Source organism: Tachyglossus aculeatus, chromosome 22 (assembly GCF_015852505.1).
Source record: "Tachyglossus aculeatus isolate mTacAcu1 chromosome 22, mTacAcu1.pri, whole genome shotgun sequence".
NCBI lineage: Eukaryota > Metazoa > Chordata > Mammalia > Monotremata > Tachyglossidae > Tachyglossus > Tachyglossus aculeatus.
In genome coordinates, this window is record NC_052087.1 from 6,667,930 (window position 1) to 6,680,447 (window position 12,518).

The window sequence follows — 12,518 nt, forward strand, 5'->3', positions numbered from 1 at the left end:
AGGGACTGTCTCTATATGTTGCCAACTTGTCCTTCCCAAGCGCTTAGTCCAGTGCTCTGCACACAGTAAGCGCTCAATAAATACGATTGATGATGATGATCTCTACTCGGTTGTCCCACCTGCACCTCAAATTCACTAAGTCCCAAACAAAACTCCTCATCTTCCCATCTAAACCCTGTCCTCCCTTTGTCTTTCCCATCACTATAGCACCACTATCCTCCCTGTCTCACAAGTCCGTAACCTTGGCATTATTCTCAACTCATCTTTCTCATTTAGCTAGAGAAGCAGTGTGGCTTAGTGGAAAGAGCCCGGACTTGGGAGTCAGAGGTCATGGGTTCTTATTCTGGCTCCGCCACCTACCAGCTGTGTGACTTTGGGCAAATCACTTAACTTCTCTGTGCCTGAGTTCCCTCATCTGTAAAATGGGGGTGAAGACTGTGAGCCCCACATGGGACAACCCGATTACCGCGTATCTACTCCAGCGCTTAGAACAGTGCTTGGCACATACTAAGCGCTTAACAAATACAATTTAAAATTTAAAAAAATTAGTCCATATATTCAATCTGAAACCAAATATCAGTTCTGCTTTCATAACGTGTCTAAAATCCACCCTTTCTTCTTCATAATATTAATGACTGTGGTATTTGTTAAGCGCTTTATCAAGCACTGAACTAAGCGTCGGGTAGATACAAGATCATAAGACTGTGAGCCCACTGTTGGGTAGGGACTGTCTCTATATGTTGCCAACTTGTACTTCCCAAGCGCTTAGTACAGTGCTCTGCACACAGTAAGCACTCAATAAATACGATTGATGATGATGATGATGATAAGGTTCCACGTGGGGCTCATAGTGCAAGTAAGAGGGGGAACGGGTATTGGATCCCATTTTGCAGATGAGGGAACTGAGGCACAGAGAAGTTGGGTGGTTTTCCCAAGGTCACACAGCAGGTGCGTGGCGGAGCCGGGATTAGAACCCAGGTCCTCTGACTCTGACCCGTGCTTTTTTCCACTAGATCACGGCCGTTCTCAGATGGCTCCATCAAATGTCATGTAGATCCAAGCGCTTATCAGATCCCACCTGATTACTGCATTGGACTCCTAGCTGAGCTTCCTGCCTCCTGCCGATCCGTATTTCCCTCCACCGCCTGGATTATTTTTCCAAAAAAGCATTCACTCCGTATTTCCGAACTACTCAAGAACCTCCAGTGGTTGCCCATCCACCTCTGCATCAAACCGAAACTTCTTAGCAGTGGCTTTAAAGCACGCAATCAGTTTGCCCCCGAGCCCACTGTTGGGTAGGGACTGTCTCTATATGTTGCCAACTTGTACTTCCCAAGCGCTAAGCACAGTGCTCTGCACACAGTAAGCGCTCAATAAATACGATCGATGATGATGATGATGATGATACCTTACTTTGCTGATTTCCTACTATAATTCAGACTGCACACTTGGCTCCTCTAATGCCAACCTGCTCGCTTTACCACAGTCGTGACTGTCTCACTGCTGACCCTTTGTCCGTGTCTTCCCTCTGGCATGAAACTCCCTCCGCCTTCATATGACAGACCGCCAACCTTCCTCTCCATCAAAACCTTAACTAAAATCACATTTCCACCAGCTAAACCCATATTTCGCCTACTCCCTTTCCTTTGTTTTGCCTATGCACTTGGATCTGTCCCCTTTAAGCAGTTGATATTCATCCACCCTCAGCCCCACAGCACTTATGTACAATGTCCATCTCTCACCCGTGCTGGGCAGTATAGGAGAGTCAAGGGCAGAGACTCATATTCACTGCGCAGAAGGAAGCAGTGGTAAACCGCTTCTGTATTTTTACCGAGAAAACTCCATCGACATCCTACCAGAACGATTGCAGATGGAAGTGGGGCGTTCTGGCAGAGATGCCTCCATGGCGTCGCTATGAGTCGGAGGTGACTCGACAGCGTAAGACAAGAGAAGAGTCTCCCTGTAGATTGTAAGTCTGCCTTGAAAGTCTGCCTTGTATAGAGAAATCAAGGCAAGACAAGATTCTCCCTGTAGATTGCAAGCTCTTTGTGGGCAGGGAACATTCATTCATTCATCCAGTCGTATTTATTGAGTGCTTACTGTGGGCAGAGCACTGTACTAAGCCCTTGGGAAATACAAGTTGGCAACATATAGAGACGGTCCCTACCCAACAGCGGGCTCACTAGGCTAGAAGGGGGAGACAAACAAAACAAAACAGCTGGACAGGTGTCAAATCGTCAGAACAAATAGAAATAAAGCTATATCTACCTCCATGTGGTACTGTAATAATAATAATAATATTAAATTAAATTTATTAAATATATAATAATAATAATGCTGTACTCTCCCAAGGGCTTAGTATAATGGTCTGCATACAGTAAGCACTCAGTAAATACCATTGATTGATTGACGGTGAAATTCACCCATGGAAGTGTGTGCATATGATGATGATGATGGTATTTGTTAAGCGCTTACTATGCGCCAAGCACTGTTCTAAGTGCTGGGGGTAGAGACAGGGTAATCAGGTTGTCCCACATGGGGCTCACAGTTTTAATCCCCGTTTTACAGATGAGGTAACTGAGGCCCAGAGAAGTGAAGTGACTTGCCCGAGGTCACACAGCCGGGATTAGAACTCATGACCTCTGACTCCCAACCCGTGCTCTTTCTACTGAGCCACACTGCTTCTCTAAGTAGTGTATGTCTGTGTCTGTGAAAGTACAGTGCTCTGTGCAGAATAAGCACTAAATAAATACGATTGAGTGAAAGGACCAATTTGGACCAATTCTCCTCCCCACCTTGTACAATCTCAAAGACTTTCTGTTGATATGCTGATATGTTCACAATTTACTACTATTTTCCCCTTTGCCTATTTGATTTACTCTCCTTATGAAACTTCGGCTCAAAAAGAGCTGCTCCTTTCTTAATTGCAGTACACGCTGCAATTAGAGATTGCAATTGCAGTACACGCTGCTTAGAGAAGCAGCGTGGCTCAATGGAAAAGAGCCCGGGCTTTGGAGTCAGGGGTCATGGGTTCGAATCCCAGCTCCGCCACGTGTCTGCTGTGTGACCTTAGGCAAGTCACTTCACTTCTCTGAGCCTCAGTTACCTCATCTGGAAAATGGGGATAAGACTGTGAGCCCTACGTGGGATGACTTAATCACCTTGTATCCCCCCCCCAGTGCTTAGAACAGTGCTCTGCACATAGTAAGCGCTTAACAAATGCCATTATTATTATTATTATTCTTACACCCTTCTGTCTGTAGCAACTGGACTACAGTATTGCCCCGAGGGTATGTTAAAAATATCTCTTCCGTCATCCTTGCTCTCGGCTTCCTAATTTCAGCGTCTTTGGGTGTCCTACGCAGCCCAGTTGTACTGCTAGATGCGTGCTTTAATGTTAGGAGACTGATTTTGTCCTAGGATTTAGTTGTTTGTAAATTCTGTCATGCTGTTTGAGGAAACTGTAGCCCAGTGAGAACCAGTGCAGCCCATTGGTAACAGCGTGGCCCTGGTCGTCAGGGATCCTGGGTTCTAATCCAGACTCTGCCTCTTGCCTGCTGTGTGACTGTGGGCAAATCACTTGACTCATATGTAAAATAGGGATTAAACACCTGTTTTTCCTCCTACTGTGAGCCCTATATAGGATAGGGACTGTCTGACATGCTTCTGTTGCATCCACCCCGGTGCTTAATTCAGAGCTTGGCTCATAGTAAGTGCTTAACAAATCGTTGTTATCAATCAATCAATCAGTCAATCAATCGTATTTATTGAGCGCTTACTGTGTGCAGAGCACTGTACTGAGCGCTTGGGAAGTCCAAGTCGGCAACATACAGAGACGGTCCCTACCCAACAACGGGCTCACAGTCTAGAAGGGGGAGACAGACAACAAAACCTGTAGACAGGTGTCAAAATGGTCAGAACAAATAGAATTAAAGCTATCTGCCCGTCATTAACAAAATAAATAGTCAATTTTGCGGCCGCCCCAAAAATCCTCTCTTAGGCTGCTGGACAGGGGGATCGAGGGGTTCCCGGGCTCGGGCCGCGCAGTAAAGGGTGTCCCTGAGCGGTTTAGTGGTCACAAACAGCGGGCTACCTCATCATCATCATTAATCGTATTTATTGAGGGCTTACTATGTGCAGAGCACTGTACTAAGCGCTTGGGAAGTACAAATTGGCAACATCTAGAGACAGTCCCTACCCAAGAGTGGGCTCACAGTCTAAAAGGGGGAGACAGAGAACAAAACCAAACATACTCACAAAATAAAATAAATAGAATAGATATGGACAAGTAAAATAAATAAATAAATAGAGTAATAAATATGTACAAACATATATACAGGTGCTGAGGGGAGGGGAAGGAGGGAAGATGGGGGGATGGAGAGGGGGACGAGGGGGAGAGGTTGTAGTCAAGGTTGTTCTCCGTGAACCATTACGGAACAGGCCACAGAAATGCAGGTGTCACTTTGGAGCGTCCCGGTTTAATGGCCATAGAGAAGGTTGGTTAGCCCTACAGCTCTTTAAAATCACCCGTTGCTACACTGACAATCTCCCAAAAAAGGTACTGGTCTCTCGATTTGATTTCCTACTTTGATTATATGTGTATGTGTGTGTGTATGAGTGTGATATGTCTCTATACATACGTAATCTTTTTTTTTTGATGGCATTTATTAGGCGCTTACTATGTGCAAAGCACTGTTCTAAGCGCTGAAATGCAAAGCACTGTTCTAAGCTCTGGGGAGGATACAAGGTGATCAGGTTGTTTGATTATATGTGTACGTGTGTGTGTGTGAGTGTGATATGTCTCTATACATACATAATCTTTTTTTTTTTGATGGCATTTATTAAGCGCTTACTATGTGCAAAGCACTGTTCTATGCGCTGAAATGCAAAGCACTGTTCTAAGCGCTGGGGAGGGTACAAGGTGATCAGGTTGTCAATCAATCATTTATTGAGCGCTTACTATGTGCAGAGCACTGTACTAAGCGCTTGGGAAGTACAAATTGGCAACATATAGAGACAGTCCCTACCCAACAGTGGGCTCACAGTCTAAAAGGTTGTCCCACGTGGGGCTCACAGTCTTCATCCCCATTTTCCAGATGAGGGAACTGAGGCCCAGAGAAGTGAAGTGACTTGCCCAAAGTCACACAGCTGACAATTGGCGGGGCCGGGATTTGAACCCATGCCCTCTGACTCCAAAACCCGGGCTCTTTCCACTCAGCCATGCTGCTTCTCCTCAGCCATGCTGCTGGTTCTCTTTGTATGTCCATGTTCATGTGTCCTGCACATATAAATAAATGGAGAGAAAGAGAGCAAGGAGAGATTTTAAAATGTATCTACACCACTTTTTCTCTGCAGTCTTTTAGAAAAGTGAATGCAAGATCAGAGGGCTTGACTGAAAATTCATCTGCAAGTGAACTTGGGTTTAAGAGATTTTTAAAAATGACTGTCATAACAATAATATGGTATTTGTTGAGCATTTATATGCCAAACACTGCACTAACTGCTAGAGTAGATACAAAATAGTCTGTCCCACGCGGGGCTCACAGTGTAGGAAGTAGGGAGAACAGTACGGTCTTTAGTAATCGATGCACTCGATGGGACTTTACACATTTCAATTAAATGAAGCCAACCACATATATTTAATGAGAAATAGACAATCGGTATTGACACTAGTTATTGGGAATAGAAAGTAGATCAGTATTTACAAATAACAATAACAGTGGTAGGATTGATTACTTAGACTGTAAACTGTTTGTGGGCTGGGAGCATGCCTGTCAACTCTGTTGTATTATACTCTCCCAGCGCTTAGTACAGTGCTCTGCCCACAGTAAGCACTAAAAAAATACTATAATTGCTTGATTATTCTATGCCAAGAATAGACTGTAAAGTCACTGTGGACCGAGAACGTGCCTACCAACTCTGTTGTATTATACTCTCCCAGCATTTAGTACAGTGCTCTTAACACAGTGAGCCCTCAAAAAATACCGTTCACTGACTAATTACTATATACCAAGAATTGTGCTAAGTGCCGGAGCAGGTTAAAGATGACCAGATAGTTTAATCCTATCTCTGGGCTGAATGATGGTGTGGTGGGAGTCATGTGGGAGTCTCCCCCTCGTCCCCCTCTCCATCCCCCCCCATCTTACCTCCTTCCCTTCCCCACAGCACCTGTATATATGTATATATGTTTGTACATATTTATTACTCTATTTATTTTGCTTGTGCCTATCTATTCTATTTATTTTATTTTGTTAGTATGTTTGGTTTTGTTCTCTGTCTCCCCCTTCTAGACTGTGAGCCCACTGTTGGGTAGGGACCGTCTCTATACGTTGCCAGCTTGTACTTCCCAAGCGCTTAGTACAGTGCTCTGCACACAGTAAGCGCTCAATAAATGCGATTGATTGATTGATTGGTGTGAGACTGGTTTGGAAAGACTTCATTATCATCATCATCATCATCATCAATGGTATGTATTGAACAGTTACTGCATGTGGAGCACTGTATGAAGCGCTTGGGAGAGTAGTCTGTAACAGAATTGGTAGAAATGTCCCCTGCCCAAAGTGAATTTACAGTCTAGTTGGGGAGACAGGCATTAATAAAAATAAACAATTTGTAATATGCAGTTTATAGACACGTTCACACATGTCGTGGGGCTGAGGTGGGGTGAATATCAGATACCCATAGGTTGCAGACCCAAGATGACGAAGAAGGAGAAGGAGCCAGAGAAAAGAGGGTTTAATCTGGGAAGGCCTCTTGGAGGAGATTTGAACTAATATTATTATTGTTATTATTAGTAATAAAAATCACAGTAATAATTGTGGTATTTGTTAAGCGCTCTGCGCTAAAGCACTGTATTTAGCACTGGGTAGGTACAAGATCATCAGGTCTTGTGTAAGGCTTACACCCAGTATGGCCTAGCGGCAAGAGGATGGACTTGGGAGTCAGGTCGTGGGTTCTAACCTCAGCTCCATCACTGTCCGCTGTGTGACTTTGGGCAAGTCACTCAACTTCTCTGTGCCTCAGTTACCTCATCTGTGAAATGAGGATTAAGCCTGTGAGCCCTATGCAGGACAGGGAATGTGTCCAACCCGATTTGCTTGTATCCCCCCCCAGTGCTTAGTACAGTGCCCGGCACATAGCAAGCACTAAACAAATGCCATAATTTATTATTAGCATGGCTCAGTGGAAAGAGCCCGGGCTTTGGAGTCAGAGGTCATGGGTTCGAATCCCAGCTCTGCCGCATGTCTGCTGTGTGACCTTGGGCAAGTCACTTAACTTCTCTGAGCCTCAGTTACCTCATCTGTAAAATGGGGATTAAGACTGTGAGCCCCACGTGGGACAACCTGATCACTTTGTATCCCCCCAAGCGCTTAGAACAGTGCTTTGCACATAGTAAGCGCTTAACAAATGCCAACGTTATTATTATTATTATTATCATTACAAGGGAGAACAGGTACTGAATCCCCATTTTGCAGATGAGGGAACTGAGGCACAAAGAAGTTGTGACTTGCCCAAAGTCACACAGCAGGCAAGTGGCATAGCCAGGATTAGAACCCATGACCTAACCCTTTGAGTGATTCTGTTAAATCCAAAATAAACTAATTAATCTAAATGCTTTTATCCCTTCAAGAAATTTACTGTGCACTTTCCAGAGGTGTCCCAGGACAGGTCTTGTATTGTTTTTTTTTTTCTAGTATCTCTTCCTGAAACTATTTTGCTTAGATTTTCTGTTAGTAATACAAGGTTGCACTGCCTAAGCTAGAATTGAAATTGGGTGTTCTTCATTTTGTCGAGGATTTTGGATTTTGTTTTCATTGTTAAGTAGGTAAAAAAAGCTTGCTGGTGCAAGACTGACATTTGATATGAGTAACTGTCTCCATTTTAATCTTGGTAATTAGTTTAGTTTAAATTACAATGAGTGAATTGTGTAGTTGCTAGAGAAGCAGCATGGTGTAGTGGTTAGAACATAGGTCTGGATGGCAGAAGGACCTGGGTTCAAATCCCTGCTCTGCCAGTTGTCAGCCGTGTGACTTTGGGCAAGTCGCTTCACTTCTCTGTACCTCAGTTACCTCATCTGTAAAATGGGAAATAAGACTCTGCGCCCCATGCAAGGCACGTACCGTGTCCAACCCAATTTGTATCCACCCCAGCTCTTGGTACAGTGCTTGGCACATAGTAAGTGCTTAAATTATAAATATCGTTGTTATTATTACCACTCTAACTCCAGACCAGTGAACAGATGGCAAAAATGCTTTATTTTTACCTCATTACAAATATAACTGTAATTTCATTTAAATTGTAACTGTTCACTCTGCACTTGGATTAAAATATATAAAATATATATTAAAATATATAAAATGGCACAGTTCTCCATCGGAATGGCAGCAGACTTACGTGTAAGATTCCCAAGGAAATACAGTATGTACTAGATTAAGGACTTTTGAATCGGTCATAAAGCTTATACAGTTAGAGTGCAATAGTGCAATATTTGGCACTGCTACTTCTTTGGTTAATATCCAGTTTTATAAACTCATTCCAATATTTTATTGCCTGTCTATACTGCACCTCACCATAGTAACTGCTACTTATTTGGAGAGATTCTTAAGTAGGTTTTGCTAAGTTTTTAGATTATTGAAAATTGTTAGTGATCCCAGTAGCTACAGGTATTCCCTGCACATGCTAAAGCTATATTTAGAATGCAGATACAATGTAACGTTTAATCCCATATTCTTAGGAGCTTCCTGACCCGTTACTTGAAAACAGCTATAAAAAGGAAGTAGATGAAGAGGCAGCAAGTGGTAATGAATCATTAAAAGAATCTGTTGACTCCATGAAAATAGCCTGGCGTTACCAAAATTTACCCAAAATGGAGGTAAGTATGGATACATTTTATTTTTCTTGAGCTATTTCTCATTTTGGTTTCGGTGCTTTTTTGGCATGAGTTATTAATGCATGTGTGGAAGGAAAGATTGTGTTTTGGGCTTGAAGTAAAAAGTGATATTCTTTGATTTTAATTTCTTCATATGCTGAAGATTTGATCATGGTAATATATAAAATTGCTCCTCATTAAAATGTTCGGGAATAATATAGTTTGAAGTCATTTACATAGAAAGGAACCATTAGTTCTCTTTCTCCTAGATCCATTTTTTTTTTAGGAATTTAGTTTGTGTAGAGCACCATACTAAGCTCTTGGGAGAGTACAATAAATTTCACAATATGTCACATTTTCATGACTTTGCGAAGGCAAAGGCCAAACAAGGGGGCCAGCGAAACCTGTTCTTTTCCCCTGTTCAATGCTATGAACATTAAAATCCACACAAAGCTACCTGAGTTAAGATCTCATGATCAGAGAATGTGCATTACCAGGTCTGTTTCCATGTTGATCAGTGAAATTAATGGAAGCGTTAAACTCAAATCATCTGGGCAGAACACGGACCAAACGACCAGTTTCTCTTTTTGCACAAAAAATAATGCACATATTTTGTAAGGTAGCATTTTTTTAAATGTCTGATTTTTAATGAACAACTATAGATGCCAGCATATTTTCTTTTGAAGTAGGTCATCTGTGAGAAATCCATGCTCGGAGGGAATACGCTGTATCTGTTTAACTCTCAATTATTCAGAGGGCTGATTTCCAGTTTGTAGTTATCCAGCCTCTGGCTTTTCTTTCTCACTTCTCCAACTGCCTAATTTGGGCCTATTTCATTTCTCACTAGAGGGTAGTTGGACTACTGAAGGTCGTAAAACTCGAAACGGTCCTTTTCCTCATTATTTGCAGCTATGTAAAAAAGTTTTGAGGGGGTAAAGATTAGAATTAATTGAGGGGAAAGTTAGGGATGTTAAAAGGATCTTTAAAAGAAGGGCAACAATCAGCTGTGTCCTCTAAGCGTCTTTGATACCGCTGTCAAAAACAGAATGCTGGGCTGGAAGGATGGTGGGTCTAATCCAGTATAGACCCGTGTTTTTGCATTCTAAATTAACAACTAAAATAAGGATTTTGTATTATTTGTGGATTACAATTGTACGTTCTATTCCTGCCTTTACCATGGAAATTAGCCGAGTTGTGTAGGACTGAAAAGTAGAGACAAATATTTTACCAGTTCTCCTTTTGGAAGCACCCAGAAGAACAGAAACTTGAATTACATAGTCTTGAACCATCATCATCATCATCATCAATTGTATTTATTGAGCGCTTACTGTGTGCAGAGCACTGTACTAAGCGCTTAATCTTATGTCAACGGCACAAACTGGTTATTTGTGTTGGGGATGCTTTTTAGCATATTATTTTCAGTAATCCTAAATGTTTTGTAGTACACATAAGAAGAACGCTTCATTCTCAAGAAGTTAATATTTTGTTAATTCAAGGGAGATGAAAAAGAAAAATTTTGTCATTATTCCATCCAACTGAACTAAAACCCCAGGTAGAACAAAAGAATGACATTTAGATGGTTTTTGTTTTGTTTTATTTTTGTTCTCTTGTCTCTTCTGATTTTCTATCAACAGGTAAGCTCCCTGATGAAAATTAAGGGAGGGAATAATAAGGTAGCTTATTTATCATAATTATTACAGACAGTAGTCCGTTAACTGATGCACAAACTTAATATAAATATGTGAACTAGCTGGGGAATTATTTGTATTCCATTTAATCGAGTTGGTTCAGGGAAGCTGAGACAATAAATACGCAATATGGTTGATTGGACAGTTTTTAACTTAAACACGAGCCTGTAACTTCTGCAAGTTTTTTTTTAGAGATGATTTATATAGGTTGAATGGGCAGTACTTACTTAGTTCCCTCCAGTGAAAGGACCGTTCTAAAGTAAGCTGTTGACTTGCTTATCCATGTGCGTAATAAGTAAAGTAAGCACTTGAGATTTTATCAGCTTCACTGTCACTAGAAACTTAACACAATGAAGGCAATATGTTAGGAAACAAACCCAGTGGTCACTTCAGAATTCATAGCTGTTGATATTCTGAGAATTAGATCTCCCTATAGGCTAGTTACTCCCTTGTTTAGTCAAATTGTGCTATGACATCTTCATAAAATTAAAAGGGTGGAATAACCTACTTTTTCTTTTGCCTAGGTAATTTGGATTAATTTTTCGAGATTCCCTAATTCAAATATAGGCATAGCTGCCCAATGAATTCAGTATGTTTCTTAAAAATATCACCGGAATGTGACAGAATGATTGCACAAGGCTTGTCATGTTTGGTTTTCTGTGAAACCGCACAGACCTGGCTATATATTTGTGTCAGGGGAGGCTTATATATGGTGACATGCCCAATCAAACAGCCTCCCGGTGGGCTCATATAATCTCATCAATTTTGTTAATGTGGCGTTTACTGTATGTACCATCCTCAACCACCCCACGGTACAATATGGCTTTTAATGCCTCAGTTTAAAGTCAACGCCACACCTACGTTGGAAAGAGTTGAGTCCCACTTTTTCAACACATGAAGACGCCCTTGCAATTCAGTGAAATTGGAGAATGAAACGAAGACGGCGCCCCTCCTCTACAAATCAATTGCCTTGAAAAGTTGCTTCCTATATGTTATTATTTATCACTGAGCCTTACAGATTTGCTGGATGACTGGTCATCAACCAATGGAAGGGAGAAATAGGTCCCCTTTGATTAAAAGCCCCTCAATTTTGCAGAACCCCAATCAGGGATCCCTCGCTAGGCTTTTCCATCTCAGATGTGAGGCTTGTTCTGACATAGCAGGCAAGACCTAGTGAGCTCTTGTGAGGTTTATTATTTGATATGGAGTAGAGTACTAGGCTCTTTTTAAAACGCCATTTGTTAAGCTCTTATTGTGCGCCAGGCACTGTACTAAGCACTGGCTTAGAAAGAAGGTTGTCAGGATGGACACAGTCCCCGTCCCACATGGGGCTCACAGTCTTAAGCTTCATTTTACAGACGAGTTAACCGAAGCACAAAGAAGTGAAGTGACCTGCCCAACATCACACGGAAGGCAAGTGGTAGAGCCGGAATTAGAAGAACCCAAGTCCTTGTGACTCTCCCTCAGAGCTCTGGCACTTCTGAAAATCAATACCCAATCCCGGACTGGGAGAGCTCCTAAGAGAGGGTGTTTTGGGGTAAGCTTTAGTCCTCCAAATTCAGAACCCACCCTTACTGAATCAAACTTCAGATCTAGAAACCAGGCTTCTTAATTAAGCGTGGTCACCAGTGGCAACCATTAAATGTGAAGCCCTGATAACCACATCCATTTCCTCCGAAGAACGGAGGTTTGAAAACATCTGTTGTGTAAATCATGATTAGTTGATCATTAATTTAAATGGGTTAAAATAGCTTTCACTACAGATTATTTTCGTTCAGTGTAGTTCACAAATTATACATTGTTCTCAAATAAATAATAACTTTGAAAAATTTAGGAAGTATCCACTGTATTGAATTTCATTTTCATCTTGAATGTTACTCATTGAAAATTCTCTAGGATCCTAGCTGAAAATATTGTGCTTCGGGTGGTATTAAGGGAAACTCGGGCCTAGAGAGGTCAAG

The 12,518-nt window shown here is 41.8% G+C and overlaps 1 protein-coding gene across 1 annotated transcript in view; it reads left to right on the forward strand.

The window, feature by feature from the left end:
• ELP4 (elongator acetyltransferase complex subunit 4) overlaps positions 1 to 12,518 on the forward strand; it is a 262,363-nt gene that overhangs the window by 74,294 nt on the left and 175,551 nt on the right. The window contains exon 4 of the mRNA XM_038764775.1: positions 8,735 to 8,872. Coding sequence (XP_038620703.1) covers positions 8,735 to 8,872 — 138 coding nt within the window. The remainder of the gene's footprint in view (positions 1 to 8,734; positions 8,873 to 12,518) is intronic.